Source organism: Peromyscus californicus, unplaced genomic scaffold, assembly GCF_007827085.1.
Source record: "Peromyscus californicus insignis strain IS unplaced genomic scaffold, ASM782708v3 Scaffold_11__1_contigs__length_118956290, whole genome shotgun sequence".
In the NCBI taxonomy this organism is placed as follows: domain Eukaryota; kingdom Metazoa; phylum Chordata; class Mammalia; order Rodentia; family Cricetidae; genus Peromyscus; species Peromyscus californicus.
Window position 1 is genome coordinate 98,883,519 of NW_026294402.1, and position 23,115 is coordinate 98,906,633.

At 43.2% G+C, this 23,115-nt stretch overlaps 1 protein-coding gene across 1 annotated transcript in view; it reads right to left on the bottom strand.

The window, feature by feature from the left end:
- The window catches only part of Acp3 (acid phosphatase 3), a 46,823-nt gene extending 28,533 nt beyond the window's left edge, over positions 1–18,290 (bottom strand). The window contains exons 1-4 of the mRNA XM_052718897.1: positions 18,146–18,290; positions 5,577–5,672; positions 3,480–3,566; positions 2,881–3,033 (exon numbers count right to left, since the gene is read on the bottom strand). Coding sequence (XP_052574857.1) covers positions 2,881–3,033; positions 3,480–3,566; positions 5,577–5,672; positions 18,146–18,262 — 453 coding nt within the window. The 5' untranslated portion in view covers positions 18,263–18,290. The remainder of the gene's footprint in view (positions 1–2,880; positions 3,034–3,479; positions 3,567–5,576; positions 5,673–18,145) is intronic.
- Positions 18,291–23,115: the final 4,825 nt, after the last annotated feature.

The following is a 23,115-nucleotide window of genomic DNA, read 5'->3' on the forward strand; positions in this document are numbered from 1 at the left end:
GGTGTTCTTTATTGTCTATTTCCTACAAGATAGTGATCTCCTGTCACACCCACCGATGTATTGTCAACAAGTGGGGCATGGGCAGTGTGCCAGTCGCTACTCAGAATGCTTCCTATCTGTCCTTTCTGACTCTGTAGGCCACCTGGTTTCATCTTCTCTTTCTTCCTACTTATGACCATGTGATCTCAGGCTTTCATTTCTGCATCCCTGAATTACATCAAAAATTACTCTCTGAGGCTCCCACATCTCTTCCTTTTAAGCGCTGTCAGGACACCCCTCATCACATGTGTGTAATATCATTGAGGAATGCATGCTTTCGTCTCCTCTCTTACCTCAGTGGTCTAGCTCAGTCTCACTCTCTGTGAGGACCTGAATCCCTGCCCTGGGTAGCCTCTTCTCTGAATTCCTTCAGTATATGCAGCTTGTGTTGAAATCATTGCCCACCATCTTGTATTATGCCACGTGGTTGATATATGCTAAGTTTCTTTCGTCAAACAGATGTTAAGTTAGGGGTGAAGCTTGGTCTTATACTCATCGGTCAGCACAGCTCTGAGAGTAACCTAGCATTTTCAACAATTTTGTTAGACTTCTTAATTGATAAGAATTTTTCTTGCCTTAATGAAAAAGTAGCTGGAACCTATGAATAGATAATTTTTTGTTTCTCTCTCACTCTCTGTTCCTTTTTTCATCTTCCAATAGCACCGGTATCTTTATTGTGTAATTTGATTATCATCTGTCTGGATTATAGTTGACAAGCTCCTTTGCTCCACATTGGCTATGTTTGGTATTGCATTTCATGTTTCTTCTCTGCAGAAAAGGGTGTGGTAAACAATTCTCCTTTCTTTTTGGAAAGTATTGTTCACGACCTTTTTAGAACATTGGTAATATAATGCTTCCATTCTGATCTGTGAAGGTGAGGATATAAATACAACATTCTAGCTTTTCAGAAAACATCAGAAAAAATGGTTATAGTGGATTAACCTTGAGTGGGGGTGACAGGGGAGGGCCGTTTCTACAAAGCATTTTGAAAATTTCTATGAAGCATGTATGAAAAATTCATATGGCCATTAAGTCAAGTTTCTAGCAGTATTGACAGGGCAGAGAGGAGAATAGTGTATTCCAGAAGTCCCTGGGAAAAGCTTCCGGACAATACTAATACACAGAGTATGAGATGCTGCTGTGATTTGGATATGTCCTCTAGAGAAGTCATGTGTTGGAAACTTGGTCTCCTGTGAGGCTATGTTGAGAGGTTGAACTTGGGAGATGTGATTGATTGGGTCACAAGTGTGCTGCCCTCAGAAATGGATTAGTGGTTCTTTATGGGTGGGAGGGGATTTGTTATAAAAGCAAACTTTCTCGGATACACTTGCTCTGCCTCGCCATCTGACATCCTCTGGCAGGTCATGACTCAGCAAGACGGTCCACACCAGATTCTGAACAGATGTTGATGTCAGCCTCGGACCTCAAGTCTTCAAAGTGTGAGCTGAATGAACCTCTGTATTTAAACAATTGACCCAGTCTGTAGTGCTCAGTTATAAAAACACAAAATGGTCAAGCTTACAATACAGTTCAGGGAAATTGAGGAATAATTCTCTGTTCCAAACTGTTTCCTTCATATTCCTTTACATTCTACATCAGAAGGTTAGATTTATTTATTCCTATTTTCTAAACACCAATTCCTTTGAAAAGACTAATTTCTTGGTCAACCCTATTCTAAATGAGTTAATTTGAATTTCTCTCAAATAGTTCCATTTAGGCAACTTGGCATATGGTGCTGCATCTCAAACTTGGCTGCCCATAAAATCATTTAGGAAGGTTATTTTTAAAATGCTGATGTTGGATGCTGGGTGGCAGTGGCGCATGCCTTTAATCCCAGCACTTGGGAGGCAGAGCCAGGCGGATCTCTGTGAGTTTGAGGCCAGCCTGGTCTACAGAGAGAGAGATCCAGGGCAGGCACCAAAACTACGCAGAGAAACCTTGTCTTGGAAAACAACAACAACAACAACAAAAATCTGATGTTGGGGCTGAAGAGATGGTGCAGCAGTTAAGAGCACTCATTGCTCTTCTATAGGACCAGGGTTGCTTCCCAGCACCCACATAGCAGTTCACAAGCATCTGTAATTCAAGTTCCAGATCTAACTCCCTCTTCTGGCTTCTAAGGGCACACACATGATGCACAGACATACATGTAGGCAAAACACTCTTACACGTATAATGAAATAAAAACAATTTAAAAGATACTGATGTATGGGCCCTACCCTCAGAGACTGACTTGAGGAGCGCCCCTAGTCATCAGACATCCTGAAAACTCTCAAGGGGGTTCTCATGGGCAGCTGAGTCTGAGAACCACTGTTTCACAGGGAAGAAGATGCTTTGAACAGGAGAGGCCCAGGACTTGTTTACTAGCAATGGGACATTGGGCCAAGTTTGCTTGTTATTTTACCTCTCTGAGCACTTTATTTTGTTTGCCCTAGAATGTAAATTTTTAATGAGAGAGTAGTTTTTGCTGGGCAGGGAGACCTTTGGATATTTAGGGGAGATGAGAAACCTATGCTGGACATTAAAATCATGGGCATTGAAGGCAGCTAGGAAGTGTGTGTTTTTTTGTGTGTGTGTGTGTGTGTGTGTGTGTGTGTGTGTGTGTGTGTGTGTATGTGTGTGTGTGTGTATGTGTGTGTGTGTGTGTGGCCACATATGTGAAGATGGAGGGAGAGAAATTACCAAAAGTTGAAATGGTAGTAAAGCAAAATGGATCTAAAGAGAACCTCAGCTCCTAGCCCTGGTTGTCTGGGCATTTCCATGTCCTGTGTGTCCAGCAGACCCAATCTGTAAGTCCCTAGCAGCCTGGCTTCCTCCTCCTGGATTACGCAGGATACTGACCCGATCTTCAGACAGTGACACTGTGTGCACTGGGATGGGCTGCCAGGGCAGGCTGGGATTCCAGATGCTGATCCCTTCTGGGGGAAACAGGGCTGCAAGGTTTGTCATAGCACTCATCAAAGTCCGGTCGACATCTGTGCTCCGAATATAAACCTAGAGGGGGCAAATCAAAGCAAATGGGAAATTAGAGAAAACGTGTTGATTTCTTTCTGTGGAGCTAACAGGGTGTCAGGGAAAGAACTGAGGAGCAGCATAAGATATCAGCAGGCATGGTGGGACCATCATACTCATATCTGTCAAGGGATGGATAATACCACAAAAATACAATGGAACAAAGCAATCAGTAGGCCAATAGTTGAGTTGACCAGTGACACTAAGCCAAAGTATTTACACAGGTACCTATAAAAACTTGAACTAAGATTCATAAATTTTTACAGGGCAAAATAATTCCATAAAGAGAAATACATCTGTAAATAAGATCTCTGATGTGTATCAGTTCTTCAGACAAAAGGCAAAGTTATAAATTCTTCATACGCATGAAAAATTAGTTTGATGTTTTTTCAAGGGTCAAGGTTCAAAGTCCTGATTCTCCAACTTGCCTGATCATGTTTATAGGAATCGTTCAAGAATCTTCCATATCTTCTCCTGATATAACTTCCAAGTTCATAATGCTGTTCCATGCCCCGCTATGGGGAAAGAAAATAAAAATGAAGATTAGGGAAAGTGTACATTATCATAGTAATGTGAACAAGATGTGCATCACAGTTCCACAATAAAACCTCCTATTTCAACTAAGACAAGAGAGAACCTTGCCTTAGTCAGGACTCCCTGAGAATACTCCTTCATCTTTGTTAGCATGTGTTTAGTTGATAGTGGACAATTTCTGTAGGTAAATGGCTCATCTGAGGTGTGGTAGTGGGATTCCTGTGGGTAGAACATTCAAAGTGATTGTTTGATCACTTTCTAGGGATTTTTGTGAATAAAATCCAGTCATCTGATGAAGTTGAACTTGCTGAATCTGAAGGTCCCTTTAAGCCTTACTGATTTATTATATTCATAGTCTATTTATGGCTGGCTCATAAAAAATACAGCTTGTTACTCAAAGTGTGATCTGTGGATCAGCAGGGTTGGCATCACTCGGGAGCATGTTAGAAATCAAATTCTTGGGCCCCACTAGTGATGTATTGAGCAAGAAACTTTGGGTGTGCTGGGCATGGTGGTACAAGCCTTTAATCTCAGCATTCAGGAGACAGAGGCAGTGGATTTTTCTGAGTTCAAGGCCAGCCTGATCTACAAAGTGAGTAACTTTGGAAGAAGGGTTCAGAAAACTTTAAAAAAAGGTTTGTTTATTTTATTATTTTATGTGTATGAGTGTTTTGCCTGTATGTGTGTCTATGCAACATATGTGTGCCTGGTGTCCACAGAGGTCATAAGAAGGCATCAGATCCCCTGGAGTTACAGATGGTTGTTGAGCCACTGTGTAGGTACCAGGAATTGAATCTGAATCACTTCCTAGAACACCAAGTGCTCTTAACCACTGAGCCAACTCTTCAGCCCCAGGGATCTGTTTTTAACCATCTTTGTCAGAGAGTCTGGTGGGCCAGAGATCAGCCTTAGCTGAGAGCATTGATGTGCATTAAAATAAAAGTATCCAGAGGCATCTATTGAAACTCAGAATCATCAGCATCTCCCCCTAAGATCATAGCTCTCTACATCTGGAATGAGGTCCTAGAATCTGTTTTAGCAAGGACCCCAAATGATTCAGGCTGAAGGAACAGCATGCCAGGCTTGGAGGAACATTGCGTTGAAGTTTGTCATTAATCCAGAGCCTCAGCAGAGAGTCACAAGTCAGAGAGGACGTAGTCATTGAAGCCACTGCTTGCACAAGATTATTCATTTGCATATTACTTGCAAGCATCTCTGTCATCTCCTCTTATCAACTATGAGGATGACTGCTGTGAAGGAACAATGTACCACAGTCTGAGTAGCTGAAGAAGTGGGTACTTTGGGTCTAATTGTCTTCTAACTTAGAGCTGATTTTTGGAATCTGCTACTTAAGAGGCTTCTAGGTTGGAATCTGGACCTCATGGTCCTCCAAAAATCTTTCGGTCTCACTAGAAAAGCAGAGCAAGGAAACAGGAGCCCTGTACTAAGAAAACAATATGTGAGCCTTTGTGACAGTCTCTCATTAGACAGAAAGATGGTGAGGCCATGGTGGGAAGGGCTCTGACCTTCTGAAGCAGCAGACACTGGCTTCCCACAGCTTCTCTGAGTTATAATTTCTACAAAACCTGATGGTTGGTTAGGGCTGTGATTCTCAGCTTTGGCTGAACATTAAAAACGAGGCAATCAGTTGAGGATTGTCCAAACATCCTAATGCCCAGGCCATGCCCTATGCCAATTAAATAAGACATTGTTGCTATTTTTAACGTCTCTAGACAATCTCCATGGAAACCTCTCTCACACTTAAATACAGTCAGCAGGATAAATGTATCAAGGTGGAAAACTCTGTACATATTTCTCCTTTACTCAAAAAATTAACCAAAGCTGTGGCTCACACCGGCAATCCCTGCACTTGGGGGTGGAGGAAGGAGTTCAAGGTCATTCTTGGCTGTGTACAGAGCTCAAGGCCAGCCTATACTATATGAAAATCTGCCTCAAAAATATAAAACAACAACAAAGTAGATCAAACTGACCTGGGTGAGTTGGCCAAATCCTTGTGGCCATGAGGATTCCTTAATGGGGTCATTAGGAAAGGTATCGATAGGACTTCGGTCTCCATGCCGAAACACCTAAGAAGAGATATGGGATAACATTACTAAGTTCACTTGAGTGTTTTGCCTCTACCCATCATATTAGAGTTTCTTAAACCATGGCTGCTACCTTGTCTGTCCACTGGAATCACCTGGAGAGCTCTAGATTCTAATGACAAAGTGCTCCCTTTCCACTTATCTTGGTTTTGTTAGTTGGGCTTATGACCAAGGGTATCAGTCTTTTAAAAATCTGTACAAATAAAACTCAGGTGAAGAACCACTAACATTTTCTTGTGCTTGAGGTAATTATAGCATCAAGATGATTGGGCATTGGAAATTTAATGGTATATACATGGAGATAGAGTCATGTATCTAAGATGATAGACAGATGCATGAGCATACATGATCACTTGGTGCAGACAGACTGATTAGAAATATTCTTTTCTTAATTACTGTGACAGTAACAATGTTCTTAAAATTTCATGTGTAATAAAAACAGTGGTTTTGAAATGACACACTTATTTGTGGATACTTTGGCTCAGTGATTAGTTAGTTTTAGATTGATGGCACATGAATTACAGATCAAGAGATTAGAAAAGCCAGATCTCATCATGATAACACACTTTGGAACTGTATACACATCATGCTATTCTAACTGTGCATTTGTTTCTGAAGAGAGATGTTTGGACTTCTGAAACCTTGGTACTTGATTCTAAAATAGTAGCATGTCAGGCCATATTCAATGCCGTTTTATAATCAAAACATAAAGAAAGAAACATACTCAAGAAGGACAAGATGAGGTCTTACATGGATGCAGAAAATATTTAATAACATAGAGGATGGTTGCATAACACTTCATTTGATCTGAGATCACCCTTGCTTGTCACTTGGATTACCTACTGAGAGACCCCACTGTAAGTAAGCAAGAATGCTGTGTTTCTGAACACCTACAAAGCAGTTCGGCAGACACTGAGGAGGGAACAACCTCAAACTTGAGACACCTTAAGGAAGGAATTCCAGAATAGCAAGGAAGGCTTCTAAGACTTATGCTATGCCTCTGGTATCTGAACAAAGTGGGTCTTTGCTGCCCTAAACCAGTGGGAAACGAAAAGCCCAGCAAGACAGCCTACAGAACACAGAGAGGCAGGGCAGAGGGTGGTAAGAGGCCCTGGGGGGCAGGTAAGGAAAAAGCCTCTTGCTCACTAGCTTCCCATAGTGTTTCCTTGTTAGGACAATTGCAAAGACCAAACTCCTCACCACCGAGTTAGCCAAAGAGAAATCCCATAATGAGCGTTCTACTGAAACAATGAACAACCTTTCCTACCAGGGCACAACCCTTCCTACCAGCATTCAACTACAAAAATATTTCCTTCATGTTTTTTCCATACTGGCTCTGCCTCAAGAAGTTGCTAAGTGCTTCTCATATTTAATCTTCTCAACCAGTTCTGCAGCTTAGTCACTATTATTATTATTATTATGTACACTTCACGGCTCATCTTAGTCAAGTGATGAGCCCAAATTCTCAAGCAGGTAGGTGGTAGAGCTACCCAGGCATTGGCCACTTGTCTTTCTTTCACATGTGTCTTCTTGAGTGTGTGTGTGTGTGTGTGTGTGTGTGTGTGTGTGTGTGTGTGTGTGTGTAGATCGAACCCGGGGCTTTGAGCATATTCTCTCCCACTAAGCGATACCTCCAGCCTTCAACACTAGCATTCTTTTTTAAGATTTATTTATTTATTATACATACAATGTTCTGTCTGCATGTTTGCCTGCATGCCAGAAGAGGGCACAGGATCTCATTACGGATGGTTGTGAGCCACCATCTGGTTGCTGGAAATTGAATCTAGGACCTCTGGAAGAGCAGCCAGTGCTCTTAACTGCTAAGCCATCTCTCCAGCTCCAACACTAGTATTCTTAACCACTCACTAGTGACAGTTTCACTAGTGACAGCTTCATTTCTCCAGGTCCACTCCTCAACCCCCCTCTCCCCAGCTAAGTCAGCATGATCTGAGACCTGGAGATTTTTCTTTTTAATAAACTCTTCTCAATATCCTCTTTTGTAAGATTGGAATTTGTATGTATGTACGTGTATGTGTGTGTGTGTTTGTGTGTGTGTGTGTGTGTGTGTGTGTGTGTGTGTGTGTGTGTGTGTATGTATTGCACAAGAAGAATCCAGAACCTCATTATAAAAAACAGTCTCTAAGGCACCATACTCTATAAGTAATATTTAAATAATAAAGCTGAGACACAACAAACAAATGACTTCCTTGGCAGAGCACAACCCTGCAGGCTGGCAGTCCCCTGTAGTCCCAGCACCCAGCACTGAGACAAGAGGCTAGCCGAGTTTCACATGAGACCCTGTCCCCAAACAAGCAAACAAACACAGCTGGGCACGGTGGTGCACATCTTTAATCCCAGCACTCGGAAGGCAGAGACAGGTGGATCTCTGTCAGTTCAAGGCCAGCCTGGTCTACATAGCGAGTTCTAGGACAGCCAGAACTATGTAGAGAGACCTTGTCTCAAATGAACAAACAAACAAACAAACAAACTCAAAACAAGCAAACAAAACAACTCCCCCCCAAAGCCCCAAAGCAACATCAAAGCAGCCAAGTGTAGTGCTGAATACTACCTAGTGAGTTGGAGGCCAGCCTAGGGTATAATATGAGACCTTGTACAAATAAACAACACACACACACACACACACACACACACACACACACACACAAATACAATAAAACAATAAATTTAATAAAGAGCAGAGCCCTGGGATTAATCCTGACTATACCAGGAATAATTGTATTCTCACATGATACAGTAGATTTTAAATGTTGCTAAGTTAGTGGTTGAAACGTACTATGAACTTTTAAAAAGAGGTATTCCATAGAAACACTAAATATCCCTGTTCCAGTGAGGAACTGCAGGTTAAGGTGTGTGTGTGTGTGTGTGTGTGTGTGTGTGTGTGTGTGTGTGTACATGCATGTGTGTGGACATCCTGTCCCTATGTATGCTTGGACCCATGTATCCATGCCTGTATGTGCAGATGACATTCTTTGAGCTCAGAGCTTCTCAACTCAGCAAGGACCATGTCAGTCTCTCAAATCTACTACATTATTGCTTCTGACCTCAGTCAAGCAATTTTGCTCTGTCAAAACCTTTAGAAAACTAAAACTACATTATTAAAGGTCAGGAGTTTCCACAGAACTAGTGATAATTGCCACAGGAAGAGATCTGAGACCACAAGAACCCTCAATCACACACTCCTTTATGCTTTAAAGAAAATTTCCCTTGCTATTTCTTGTTTGTTTTAGGAGGGGTCTCCCTCTACAAGCCCTGATCTAATCCAGGCTGGTTTGAATTTGCAGTGATCCTCCTGCTTCAGCTTTCCGAACACTGGATTGCAGGTATGAGCCACCATACCTGGATTTCCTGGCTACTTTTACTATGTTAATCCTACTGATCCATGAGCATGGGATATCTTTCTATCTTCTGATATCTTCTTCAATTTATTTCTTCAAGGACTTGAAGTTTTTGTCATACTAGTCTTTCACTTGCTTTGTTAGAGTTACCCCCAAACTATTTTGTATTATTTGTGGCTATTGCAAATGGTGCCATCTTCTTGATTTCTTTCTCCACCCATTTGTCATTTGTATATAGGAGGGCTATTGATTTTTTTAGAGTTAATCTTGTGTGCAGCCACTTCACTGAGGGTGTTTATCAGTTGTAGGAATTCCCTGGTAGAATTTTTTTGTTGAGTATGTATACGATCATGTCATCTGCAAATAACAATACTTTTTTTTTTTTTTTTAAGCAAGCAATTCCTATGAATCCACTGCCGGCTCCTATGGTTAGTCTGTATACAGTTAGTATTTAACTTACAACCTTATCACTCTTAGAAATATCATGTTTTACTGCTCTTCACAAAAGTCCTTATAAGAGTTTTTTTTTCCCCCAAACCCTACCTGATCAGGCCCCTCCTTCACCTCAATGTCCTCAGCTGACATTCTTGCTAAATGTGCTTAACTGCAGGAGCCCTCCTGCTAGCCCAGCCCTGGGTGCCTTTGCCCTGACTTTCTATCTGCTTTGAATGCCCAGTGTCTGCTGCTTCTCCTGACACACATACCCACCCACTCTCGATATTCAGGCTTGTTGGGAAAACAGGAGGAGCCTTTCTCATTGAGTAACCCTTGCATAATCTCAACCCTTTCTTACTGTTTTAGTTCCATCTAATAGTTTCTGGTTGTATTCATTAGAGATTTAAAAAATATTACTTGTTTCCTTCTCTTCCATACTAGTTAGTTTTCTCATTGCTGTGACAAAATCCTTAACAATAATACTTAAGGAAAAGAAGGAAGGTTTTGCTTTGGCTCTTGGTTTGAATGTGATCTGTCTTGGCGAGGAGGGCACGGTATTGGGAATGTGAAGCCAGATGGTTACATTGCATGTGTAGTCCAAGAGCATAGACAGGGAGGGGAATGCTGGTGGTCAGTCAGATTTCTCTTTTCTAAACCCTGCATTTATCCAGTCTAGGACCCTGGGCCCTAGGATGGACCTGCTGGCATTCAGAGTGTGCCTTCCCTCCTTAGTTAAACTTCTCAGACATGCCCAAGGAGTGTCCCTAGGTGATGTCAGAGCTAGTCAAGTTGATAACAGAGATTAATATTGCAGCTTCCTAGGAAGTCCTTGGAAGCAGAATCCTTGAAGAAACGGCCACTGTCTAGAATGCAATAGCACACAAAAGGCCTATCTGGATGAGCAAATGGAGCCTGGGGATGGGTCTCCTTCCTCCGGGCTGGTGAAAACATCTTTCCAGCCCTCTGGTTTCATGAGAGCTTTTGATTTTCATTGCCATGTAGCAACAAACTATGCTATGCAACCCTGCTTTCTTCCTTCCTCCGCTGCCCTCAATTTCCCCTTCTATCATGCCAATTTCTGCCTTTGATTCAGAATAGTGAATCTTCCCTTGGACTATGCTTGAGTTTAACAAATCACCATGTTGTCCTTTCAGGTTTAGAACTCAAGACAGCATTAGAACTTTGGGATGACTTTGGACCAAACTCCAGAGCTCACACTCACAGACAAGTGTTTTAACCACTGAGCCATCTCCCCAGTCCGATCTTCTCCTTTTAAGGAACTGAGAAAGAAATCCATTGGCAAATAATTAGAACATAAGACAGTTTGGCAGAAATGATGATTCCCGTAGATGGATGCCATAAGAGGTAAGAGGGAGAGTCAGCTGTGAAAAGAGTCAGTATGCATCTACATCCTGCCCTGGCCCTGAGGAAGATGTGAGAGGACTAAGCAAGATCATTCTCCAGGGCTCAAGAAGAGTAAGAAGCCTGCAGAAAAGGGAAGTGGTGCAAACCGTGTGTTGCGTTTGCGTGCAAGCTATAAACAGAAAGCTCTCATATTCTGGTTACCCCGGGCATGTTTCAGACCCCAGCTTTGTCAACCACTGCCCCAGTGACCTCGAGAAAACAACTAAACTCAAAGTCCTGCATGTCTCAATTTCTCTTTCCAGGTAACAACAAAGTCATTTCAACCAGTTAAGAGCAACACAAGAATTGCATGTGTAGTATAATATATGTGAGCACGGAGCACACAGGATGCCTTCAGTTCATGGAATTTCTTATTATGTTTGTTGCTAGTGTTATTCACACCCATAACTGTCCCATATGCTTCCTTTCCTGGTGAAAGTAGTTTACAGCCTCTATGGCATTACCCATTGAGCAAAGGAAAACAGCCCTCTCTTTCAAGAAACACATCTATTAATATCTAATCATCTCCCCTGGTGTGCATTTCCCTAAGAGCTATACTTCTTTTGCCTTTGTATTTTGGCCACTCTGCAAACTTGACATGCCTAGATTGGCAACCTAAAATGTTTTCAGCCAAATACAGTCTCTCTAATGAGGTCACTGCTCTGAAAATTTGTGAGGTGTGTGGACAGACAAGTAGAAAGAGATTTCTGAACCTACAAGCTTAGACTGACCTCCTGCCTGGCCAGCACCAGCTCTCAGGACCGTCGGCTTCCAGCACACATGTCTACAGAACCTGATGGTTGCCAGAGACATCTGCTGCTCCTGGGCACTCACAGCTAGGGAGCCACACAGTGAGGGAGAAAGAGCAGAAGGCTGTTTGTGAGCAGAAGAACCACTTTTTCTTTTCCGGTAGGGCATTTTATGTAGTGGCTCTCTTTACAGTCCAAGCCACAAGTTCTGGATAAGCCTCCAGAATAGGATTTATTGAATGTTAGGCCATCAAGGCAAGGTCTAGGTCAAAACAACACAACACAACAACAGCAAGAACTCTGACTCTCATGTAACACTAAGATCATATGATATGGTCTTGGGGTAATTTGGAAGATTCAGTATGAAAAGTCAAGTGCCTGGTATCTGGTAGATACTTACAACCTATTACTTACACTTCAATTCTACTTCAGTTGAAGTTAAAAAAAAAAAAAGGTGAACAGGTCTTGCAAAGTCCATGCCTGTGGCCAAAGGCATTATCTAAACACGAACAGTGAAGATGAAGGCAAATTGAATGTCTTTTCCAAGCAAAAGCCATGAAGGAACTGAATGGACCAGTATACTGAGTAATATAGCAATAGGTTTTGTGATTCTGAATCACTCACGAATACATGCTTCTCTTATGTTTATTGGGCCAGTGCCTGAAGCTAGGAAGAAAATGGACTGAACTTAAAAGATATGTAAATACTTACTTGATTTTTTTTGAGAATAAAAAGAATGAACTGGTCACGTGAATGGTTAGTATATGGAGATTAGGGCTTGTCCCAATGATCCATGCACTCATCAGAGAGGCCTAAGTACTTTTCATGTATTTCCTTAAGCCTTGTAACAACTTCACGAGGCGTTCTTAGCCCCATTTCCAATGATGACTCATGGACTGGTGTAGTGGCTCATCTCGGCCCACACAGCTAGCACCGGGTTGAGCTGGCATTGCAACCCGAGTGGTCTGACTCTGGGGTCTGCACTTCTTGCTACAGTGCTCTATTGTATGGTGCTGCCCAGAACCATGTACATTACTTTCTAACATCCTCTACATATTTTACCTTCGCCGCAACCTCATCTCTCCAGTAACCCAAAGTAGAAATCATGGGGTCATTAGCTATTCACCATTTCCTGTAATATTTATATCCAACCCACTGGATTCTGTTTATATATAATTTATAACATTACCTCTGCTTTCCAATTCTACTGTATTCTGATCCAGTTGGGTGGTCACAGTGCTTTCTTTGTCTGAACTTTGGTGTGATAGTCCCTCTCTGTTTTCACCCCTAGCTTTCACCACAAAGCAACTGGATGCATAGAACTCAATGTCCCTCAAGAAAAAAAATAAGTTGGAGTTAATAGGTGGGGAAGATGTGTGCAAATGAGCTACATGGCTGGTCTATGATGCTTGAAGAGCTACTAGTGGTCTAACATCTGTCTCCTTTCTTTGCCTCTATTCAATTAACAAGTTCTCTCATATAGAAGGGTCTTCTCAGACCTTGAGGACATTATGATAAGCAGCACAAGCTGGTCACAACAGACAACTATGGTTCAGTTCTGAAAATGAGAGGCAGCTGGAGGAGTTGAACTCATAGAGACAGAAAGCAGAACAGTGACTTCCAGGGCTCTAGCTGGTATGTCCAACCTTTTGACACTGTAACGAGACACTGTTATCTGCAAAATAAATTGTAAAATAAATTTAGGTGAATGTACAATGTTGTGTTGGGTCACATTCATAGCTATCCTTGGTCAGAGGCTGCCCATGAGCCAAAGGTTGGGCAGGCCTGGATGGGGAGGGCAAATGAGCAGCTACCATGTAATGAGTATGAAGTTTCCATTTTGAAAGTTCCAGAAAGTGCACGGTGATGGTGGAAGTCTAGGAATACAGTTACACTGTTGAAGCCTACCCTTAAAATGGTTAGGACAGTAAACTTTAAAATTAACTAGAAATCATTTACAATTTAACCAAAAAGTTAGAAACCTTCAATTTTAGATGGTGACTCTGTTGAGGAATATTCCTTTACACTGTGTGAAGATGTGTCACTGTGATTGGTTTAATAAAGAGCTGAAGGGCCATTAGCTAGGCAAGAAGAGGTTAAAATGGGGACAGAGAGCTCTGGGAAGAAGAAAGAAAGAGTAGCCAGTGGAGGCAGAGGGAACAGACATTCAGGAGGAGAGGTAAAAGCCACGAATCATGTAGCCACACGTAAATGAATAGAAATGGGTTAATTTAAGATATAAGCGCTAATGAGACAAGCCTAAGCTATAGGCCAAGTTTTCATAATTAATAATAAGTCTCTATGTCATTTTTTTTGTGAGCTGGCTCAGCACAGAGAAAAGTCCGTCTACATGACTCCCAGCAGCACTCGATGTTGGACTCATTTACACTTCCATATCTAAATCATGTCGCTTGATCCTGAAGATGGCCTTGTGAAGGCGGAAGCTTAGCCATGGTTGTGATCTTCACTTTAAGTTCAGGGAATGTGAAACTCAGTTGTTTTCGTTAAATGGCCCTGTTTCTGCTCCCAGACCTGGTTAACAGTGGTGGAACTGAGTTAATAAACAATTTTGTGCTTTTCTAGGTATCACTTTCAACTTCCAAGAAAAAGCATTAGGAAACTAATTATGAGACTGGCTGCTAACCCTTGAGGAGTGGGAGTGGAGAAGATGGGTTGGTCCCGGAAGTATGCAATGGCTAACATCATGCACAGGTCCAACCGTGATTGGGAGGTTACTCATCCCACTGAAGAGACAATGTGCATAGGACTTGGAGGATCTTTGAGCCAAGAATATACTATGAGTCAGGTAAGACTGCAGAAATAAGGTCAGCCCTGAAGAATAAAAGGAGGCACCGGATTGTGAGTCATTACCCCTTTCTTTATAAACAGCTAGAAGAGCAACATAGAATTTTTGTCTGTCTGAGATCACCTGATTTGTGGTTTTTCTCTCACTGAAGGGAGAGATGCTTTACAATGGCATTCTCTCTTTCTGGTGGAATAATATGATGCATGAGATTATTGTAAAAAGAAAGACAAGTGAGCGTGTGTGGGAAATGAGTAGGTATATGGGTGAAGCAAGATTGACCCTGAGTGATAATTACCAAAGTTGGCTGCTGTGTACACTGAGACTCAGCATACTTACTCTCTTCTCTCTACAGAGTTAAAAATACCAACTCTCTATGGACAGTCTAGAGAGGTAGATGCCATATTCATCCCCAGAAGCAGTTTACTAAGTAAACGCTTTCCCTGAAATCTATAGTCTGTTAAAGATGCACTTCATCTAACAATTTAAAGAGACCCTTTCAACCATTTAAACCTGTATTAGACTTAATTCTTTCTTTTTTATCCAACTGTTAATAAGTGGTCACATTACAATTCCATGGGAAATACTTTTGTAAGTTTGTTTTAAAAGATCCCGTAAGATCGCTGGGCTGTGGAGGTTCACGTCTTTAATCCCAGCACTTGGGAGGCAGAGGCAAGTGGATCTCTGAATTGAAGACCTGGCTGGTCTACAGAGCGAGTTCCAGGACAGCCTGGGCTACAGAGGAACAAAAGGTCATGTAGGGCTGGCGAATGGTTAGGTAGGTAAAAAGGTTTGCTGTGCAAGCCTGGTGCGTTGACTGCAATCCTTGCAACGCAATGTTGGAAGAAGAGATCAGCTCCCCAAAACTGACCTCTGACTTCTACATGCATTCCATGGTGTGTGTGTATTGTATGTGTGTGTCCAATGGAGTAGTGGGCTGAGGATGTACTCCTTCTTGGCTCTTTTCCTGGCACATATGAAGCTTTGGATTCATGCATGAGACCTTGGGCTCAGTCCCCAGCCCTACAAAAATAAATAAATAAATAGTAAAACATATCCTGGGTAACTGACTGTTCATCAGCAAGAACAAGAACCAAGAACAGTCTCCTTCCCTTTTTGCCACAAATGGCTTTTCAGAATTGAAGACTTATTTTTCCTGGACTGTGGAGGAGAAACAAGGAAACCATGTGCAGCCTCTGAGTCATGGTAATACAAACCATGCAGGCATCTTAGACCAGTTCCAGGTTCTGGGCTACATGCACTCAACAGAAATAGCTGGAATCTGGTGATCGTGGGCATGGTCAAGGGCGTCAAACATGTAGGTTTGAAGCTGTTTGTCTAGCTGTGCGACTGTCTTCAAGTTTCCTAACCTCTTTTACTTGTATCTTCATCTTGAAAATAGGAACACGTTTGTGGGGGTTTTCGTTTTGTTTTCATTTTTTGGAGACAGGATCTCACATAGGTCTTGCTGGCCTCACACTACCTTTTAAGATGACCTTGAAATTCTGATCCTGTTGCCTTTACCTCGTGAGTAATGGGGTTACTAAATTTGAGGCACGTACTACTTAGAACTCACAATGTAGAACAGGCTGGCCTTGAACTCACAGAGATCCTACTGTCTCTGCCTTCCAAGTGCTGGGATTAAAGGTGTGTGCCACCAGATCAGACAAGTGATTCTTCTATTTGTTCTCTCTTTTTTTTTTTTTTTTGGTTTTTTCGAGACAGGGTTTCTCCGTGTAGCTTTGCGCCTCTCCTGGAACTCACTTGGTAGCCCAGGCTGGCCTCGAACTCACAGAGATCCACCTGGCTCTGCCTCCCGAGTGCTGGGATTAAAGGCGTGCGCCACCACCGCCCGGCTCTATTTGTTCTCTTAATAAAACAAACTTCTGAGGATTTCTCTGAATGTTCAATCTAACCATTTATGTACAATAAAATAGCCTCTATAATCAATAAAAAGAAGAAAATGATACTGTCTGGCTTATATCATTAGAGAGAAGTTGTTTTGTTAGAAGCCAAGGAAGTTATATTAAATTATTTAACATTTATAAAAGGTAACCACTGTAGGAAAAAATAGTTACTGTTTGCTTTAGGCAGTATTGGTTAATTTTTGAGTTGTAAATGAGTTACCTTTGTAGCTTGGTTTTTCTTTAAGGAAGAGTTAACTGGTAGTCACTGAACATATTTTAACTGAGAGTGGTAAGGCAGAAGGGACAGAAAGGAAACCCACAGCCGTTGACAGCTGCGGCGAGTTACCTGGGCTGTGGGTAGAACTCAGAGAGCTGCTACTGCTTGCCGCCAACTGGAGTTCACCCTGGTGCCTCAGAGAAGACTGTCATTCAGCCCCCTGGTTCCAAGCACAGCAAGACAAGAGTGATAGAACACAGCACAATTCCACGCTCCCTACGCTCTTCTAATGACCACATTGGAGGGAGCTCATGCGTGCAAGGGAAAGAGTCGTTCTATTGGGTATCCCACAGAAGGGACGGGGTGTAATGGTGCTTTGTCAACACAGAAGCCTTGCAGCTGGCAAATGGTTTGCAGGGAAGAGGATGGCGTTTCCTTAGTTTTTTCCTCTTTTGTTCCTGACTCAAAACCAATAAAAATTTACTGGACTAAGAATCATGATTTATGTAAAATTCAAGATTTTCTGTAGAAAGAGAAGAATGTTCTGAACAGCTCACACTGGCAGGAAAGGAACAGCATGTTTAAGTGTCAAGTAAGAGATGTCCTTCCTCTAAATCATGAAAATAGTTTCTCAGTATTCTTGCAGAGGGAAAACATGCTTATAAATGAGTCAAATTTCACTATATTGAATACAAAAATGTAAACAGCAATGGAGGATGTGAAATAAAAGGAGAAGCAGAAGGCTGGAAGATGACTTTTCCAGAGGTCTTGAGTTCAATTCCCAGCAACCACATGGCGGCTCATAACCATCTGATCTGAATGCCCTCTTCTGGCATGCAAGCATGCATACAGATAGAACACTGTATATACAAGAAATAAATAATTAAGTAAATCTTTTTTTTAAAGGAGAAGCAGAGAGAGAGAGAGAGAGAGAGAGAGAGAGAGAGAGAGAGAGAGAGAGAGAGAGAGAGAGGAAGAGGAGAGAGGCAAATCCTGTTAACTTTGAAAATGCTCTTTCCATATGTTTCTAAAACTCAAATGGATATGTTTTTTCCCTGACACCAGGCAGCACATACCTGTCTCCTTTTTTATTCATGGCTTGTCACAGTTACTATATGTAGGGAACATCATGGTTTTAATGATCAACTAAGTCATTTAATCTGAGAGTCACTCTGAAATTCTGTGTTCAGGTTCTCTTGTGCTACCAAATACACACAACAAACCTGCTCCAGTGTCATGGTAAACATAAGGAGGGACTTAACTTCAGAAAGTGGCTGTTCTTTGATTAGAAAACAAATGATCACTAGATGGAAAGAAGCCAGGCTAGCTCCTGGCATATGAACAGCGTTAGCTGTGGCTTCCCGTCAGTCAAAAGGAATCGGAGCAGAGGGCAGCTGTAACGTAAAGAAACATTGCCCTCGACGGCAAATGGGGAATGCTGTCTTCCTTAAAGCAAGCTTGCATGACTTCACTTTCTGAACAACGTCTGGTCTCAGGCAGATAACAGAAAGGAAACACGAAAGGTGACATTTGGTTTCTCTGACTCTCCGGTAACAGGAAAAACAATGAGAGAAGTGTACTTACCAATGTCACAAACTTCAACTCCTTGGCTTGGCCTGCATCCAGGCAGAGAGAAAGCAGGAACAGGCAGCCAAGGCCAAGGCTTACTGTCCTGGTCAGGTGCAGAGGGACAGTTCTCATGGTGGGAGAGAGCTGCTTCTGGCAGCTGTAGGAGGTGCTGCACTCCCGAAGGCTTCTGGAGGGAAGTGCCTATTTAATCAAGAGATTGACAGGAAGGCGGAGCCACATTCTCCCCTAGTAGGATTTCAAGAAGGGTGGGGCAGGGCTTGGCATGCAAATAATGCCAGGTCATACGTGTGTTCCAGATCCCAGCCTCCTCCACTTCAATTAGGGTTTGGAGGCCCAGAGCGGGCACAGCTGGAACAGCTCAAGGCCTCCACTCCAGTCCAGCCTTCTCCTTTTCAGCTCACCTTTATCTCTTCCACAGCTGGATGGTGATGCTGTGCTGGCTTGGTGGCAGCCCTTTGGGAAGAAATCCTCGCTGCCTCTGGAAGCCTTAGGCTTCAGCTCTCAGTGTTTGAGGAAGCCTCAGCTGCGGGCATGTTTTGACACGACGAGGCTTATTCTCCTGCCAAATGTGGTGTGTGGTTGTAAACTCTTGGGTAGCCAATAAAGGGGTTTTACAGTGGCAGCAAAGTGAGGATAGGGACATGCTGAAGATTTCTCTTCATGCCTTAATGCATTTGGGGTCATTTGTGGCAATGCAAAGTGGGGTTTGGAGGTCCCTTTTAGAAAGAATACACACAAACAATAACAATCAGCTTACAGCTGCCACCTGAGTGCCTAAAAAACTCGTTAGGTCACAGACCAAAAACAAATAGCAAAAAGGAGCTGGCAGCAGGACGATTGGGAGTTGGGGGAGAGTAAGACCAGCCTGGAGGTGAATGCGAACGAAATACATTATGTACATATATGAAAATGTCACAGTGAAATCCATTATGACGTATAACTAACATATGCCGGTAACACACACTAAAACAATGAAACAAACTAACAAGCAAGCAAACAAACAAACAAACAAAACCCAAGAAGCCCACACTGCTCTGCTTTGTTGACAGCCATCAACTTGGGTTATGAACCTTCTGGGGGAGACACACCCTTGACTCTCTAGCCATGACCTCACTGGGACTCTAAGGAGGGAGATGGCATGCAGCGAGGAAACTTGGCTTTCTGCTTTTTCCCACCCTGTCAGTCTCACTGGCTGAAACAACACCTGCTGGTGAGGCATGGCAAGAACCTGCAGGTGAAGTGGGTGGAGCGGAGCGGACTGCTGTGACGTTTCTGCCCCAAGGATCTAGGAAGAACAATAGTTTGCCCACAACATCCTCAGCATTTCATTAAATTTACCAGGACAGCTGGGTGCACCGCCATGTGGTCATAGGAAGCCCTGGAAGGTGGTGTGTGGGAGAGCTGTGGTTCTTCTGGTATGGGGAAGTAAGAATTGGAGTGTGTGTGGTAGGATTATGCATTTAAAGGGATATGTGTTCTTCTCTTTGCCGGTGGTGTTCTCCACCGTTTCAACGCTGAGAAGATGGGTGCAAGGCGAAGAGGATGGAGATGGAGACTGCCCAGCATCATGGTTTGCAATGCCCCCCATAAACCCCTGTGTTTTGACACACAGTTTCCAGCTGGGGTCGCTGTTTTAGAACATTGTGAAACCCTGGGGAGGAGGAGTCTAGCAGTGAGAAATGGGTTACTAGGGGCGAGCCTTAAGGTTTTATAACTGGGTACCAATTCCTGCTCACTCTCTGCCTCCTGTTCTATCAAGATGTAAAGAGTCTTGGCTGTGAATTCCTGCCACAGTGGAGCTGCCTGTCGCAAAGATGGACTGTGGCTCCTTAACATTTAAGCCCAAACAAGCCTTTCCTCTCTCGGGTTACTTCCTGTCAGGTAAATGGTCACAACAAGAAGAAAGAGCAACTGGTACATCCAGACCAGGACAGACATGAGTTGCCATAGCAATCCCTGCCATGTTCCCCTAGTAACAGAAAGGAATCTCCAACAGCTACAGTTCACACAGGCTTAGTCAGCTCCCAACTCTTAACCAGTGCTGGATCCCTGATTCTGCTGAGCATCCGAAGTTCTCAGGTTCCAGCCTCATTTCTCCTTCTGTCTCCTTCCTTGTTCCATGGGTCATGCTGGGAACTATTGTAGTTATGGCCTTTGCCCTTCCTGAAAAGGCTGTGGTTCCATGAGCTACCTGTTGTCTGGACTGTGTAAGCATTTCTGATCCTTGCTTTCTCTGTGGTATACCCGCTGGGTTTTCCTATCCCTCCCAAATGGTAACATTTTAAGAAACATTAAATATTAGCCTTTTTGTCAAAAAACTGCAAAACTTCCATTTACCACAAGGGATACAAATGTGTTTATCTTCCCAACCTTGTAAAACCTTTATGCAAATGTTTAACCTCCCAACCCCAACCTGGTGAGACTTTTGTTTACATAAAGGCCCTACTGCATTCCCACACTTAAGTGCCCCCTCCTGCTTTCCTTCATTTCCTTCGCACAGATTCTTTTAAAATGAGGTGTCCAGGAAGACTGCGAGGTTGGACCCAGCCAATAGGGAGAGTCATCATCTGAGTTAGACTGAAAATCAAACGAACATGTCCCCATGTGCTTGCTTTTGTGAGTACCGTGATCTTCTCACTAGTACACTGTCGCCTGGTCCAGACACTTTCACTGGAGCAGGGTTTCTTTCTTTGTGACCCTGAACGCATTTCTAACAACATCAAGAACAAAGCTTTCTTAAAGGCAGAACCAGGGGAAGACTGCTGGCATAGAAACAGCTCAAACTCAGTTTCTGTTGACTTAAGTAGATGGCTTGTATTCCACTTCCATCTTAGTCATTATTATGTCTTAGACCTTGAGCATCAAGTATAAGGAGAGAAGGATTAAAATTGTACCCGTGGAGGACTGGAGTGGTGGCTCAGTGTTGAGTGTTAGCTGCTCTTTCAGAGGACCTTTGTTCCATTCCCAGCATCCATGTCAGGTGTCCCATAATCATTTGTAACTCCAGCCCCAGAGCATCTGATGCCCTCTTCTGGCTTCCACAAGTATCCCCCCCAACATCATCATCATCATCATCATCATCATCATCATCATCATCATCATTTGGGCTAGAGAGATGGCTCAGTGGTAAAGTACATTTACTGTGTTATCATTCCTAGCCACTTTCCAGCTACATGACTGAGCATGCGCTGTCCAGCAGTCAGGCAAAATGCTTAGTCACTCCAGGGCCTTATGTCCTAGTAATCTGTGCGCCCTGTGGTCACGTAATCTATGCACATATGCGCATGCGCAAGGTGACCTATAAAAGCAGGCTCACCCACTCCCCAATTGTCTCTGCACTTTCATTTCTGGTAGGCCTACTTGCACATCTCCCCTTTCCCTCCCCTAATAAAACTCTTATAGTGGGTTCCATTGTACCTCGTGTTTTCCCTCGCCCGGTAAATAGCACCGCAAATAAATAACATTGGTGCTGTGACAAAACAGGCTCTCTGACGGGATCCTGAACCGAGGTTGGTTCATCCACAACTGCCCACCTTCCATCTGCCCAGCTGCCGAATCACTCCACACAACATCGGCTACTCCAGTTGGTGAGTTTTCCCTTTGCCAGCCAGAGCAAACAGTTCCCTGAACTCAAAGGAACAACTGTCGATCATCCAGCGTCCTCCTGGTGTCCTTGGGACTGGGGGTACACCTATCCACGGTCTTTGTCAGCTACAGTTGGCCCCTATGGCTGGCTATAACCATCAGCCATTCCCCACGACTGTGGTCTGAGATATCGTTTTTGTTTGTTTCTCGTCTCTCAGACCCTCATCCTCGGGCTACTGCCCCAGCCCCCACTCTTTGCTTGAAGGAACACTGAGTGACTGGTGCCATTAATAGATCCTTGCTTGATCTCTGGGATGCCTGAGATATTGTAGTCATTGGATCTTGTTTATTTATTTATTTCTCTTTGCCACAGTGATGGAAAATGAGGCTTCCAATCCTATAAGCCCCACATCTCCTCTGGGATACCTTTTGGAAACCCTCAAACCTCTCAGCCTAATGCCTTACTTAAAGACTTCTAAGCTTATCTGCCTCTGCACTAAAAAATGGCCTAAATATTCCTTAGATAACAATAAAAAAATGGCCACCCAATGGCTCATTAGATCCTGATATTTTACGGAAATTATCTAACTTCTGTCAGCGAACGGGCAAATGGAAAGAGTTACCTTATATCCAGGCCTTTTTCTGTCTCAGCTCCAAACCCGCTCTACTCACCTGCCTGCATGCTCCTAGCTGTACAACCCAAATCTAAGGAACCCCTTACTACTGCTTTAGACCCTGCTAATGAACCCCCTCCTTTCCGACTTGCTGCCTTTCCAACCTCCTGCTCCTTCTTCTCCAGTGACTGTTCCTTTGGCTCCTCCAGCTCCTTCCCCATCTCTGATATCAGGCTGCTCCAACCACCTGACTCTGCCCCCCACCTTTATTCCTCCTGTCACTCATTCTCGAGCTGCTAAGGAATCCCACCCCAGTCAAACCAACCCAGTGGCCATCCTCCCTTTGTGAGAGGTAGCGGTGTGGATGGACTGGTTAAGGTTCATGTCCCTTTCTCACTAGCTGAACTCTCTGAGACTGAAAAAAAGTGGGTTCTTATACTTCTAACTCTACCTCCTTTATTAAGCAATTCCAATATGTTACTCAATCTTATAATCTCACCTTTCATGATATATACATGATCCTTAATGACAACCTACTGCCTGAGGAATGCAGATGAGTTTGGGGACAGGCTAGGATACATGCAGATGAGGTCCCCAGACTAATGCAGCACATACTCCCAGAGCGGAAGCAGTTCCTGACTGGGACCCACAATGGGATTATAATACTCCAGGTGGCACTCTAGCTAGGGATCAGTTCACAACCTGCTTTTTAGCAGGTCTTCATAAGGCTGCCCTCAAACCAGTAAACTATGAAAAGCTTCAAGA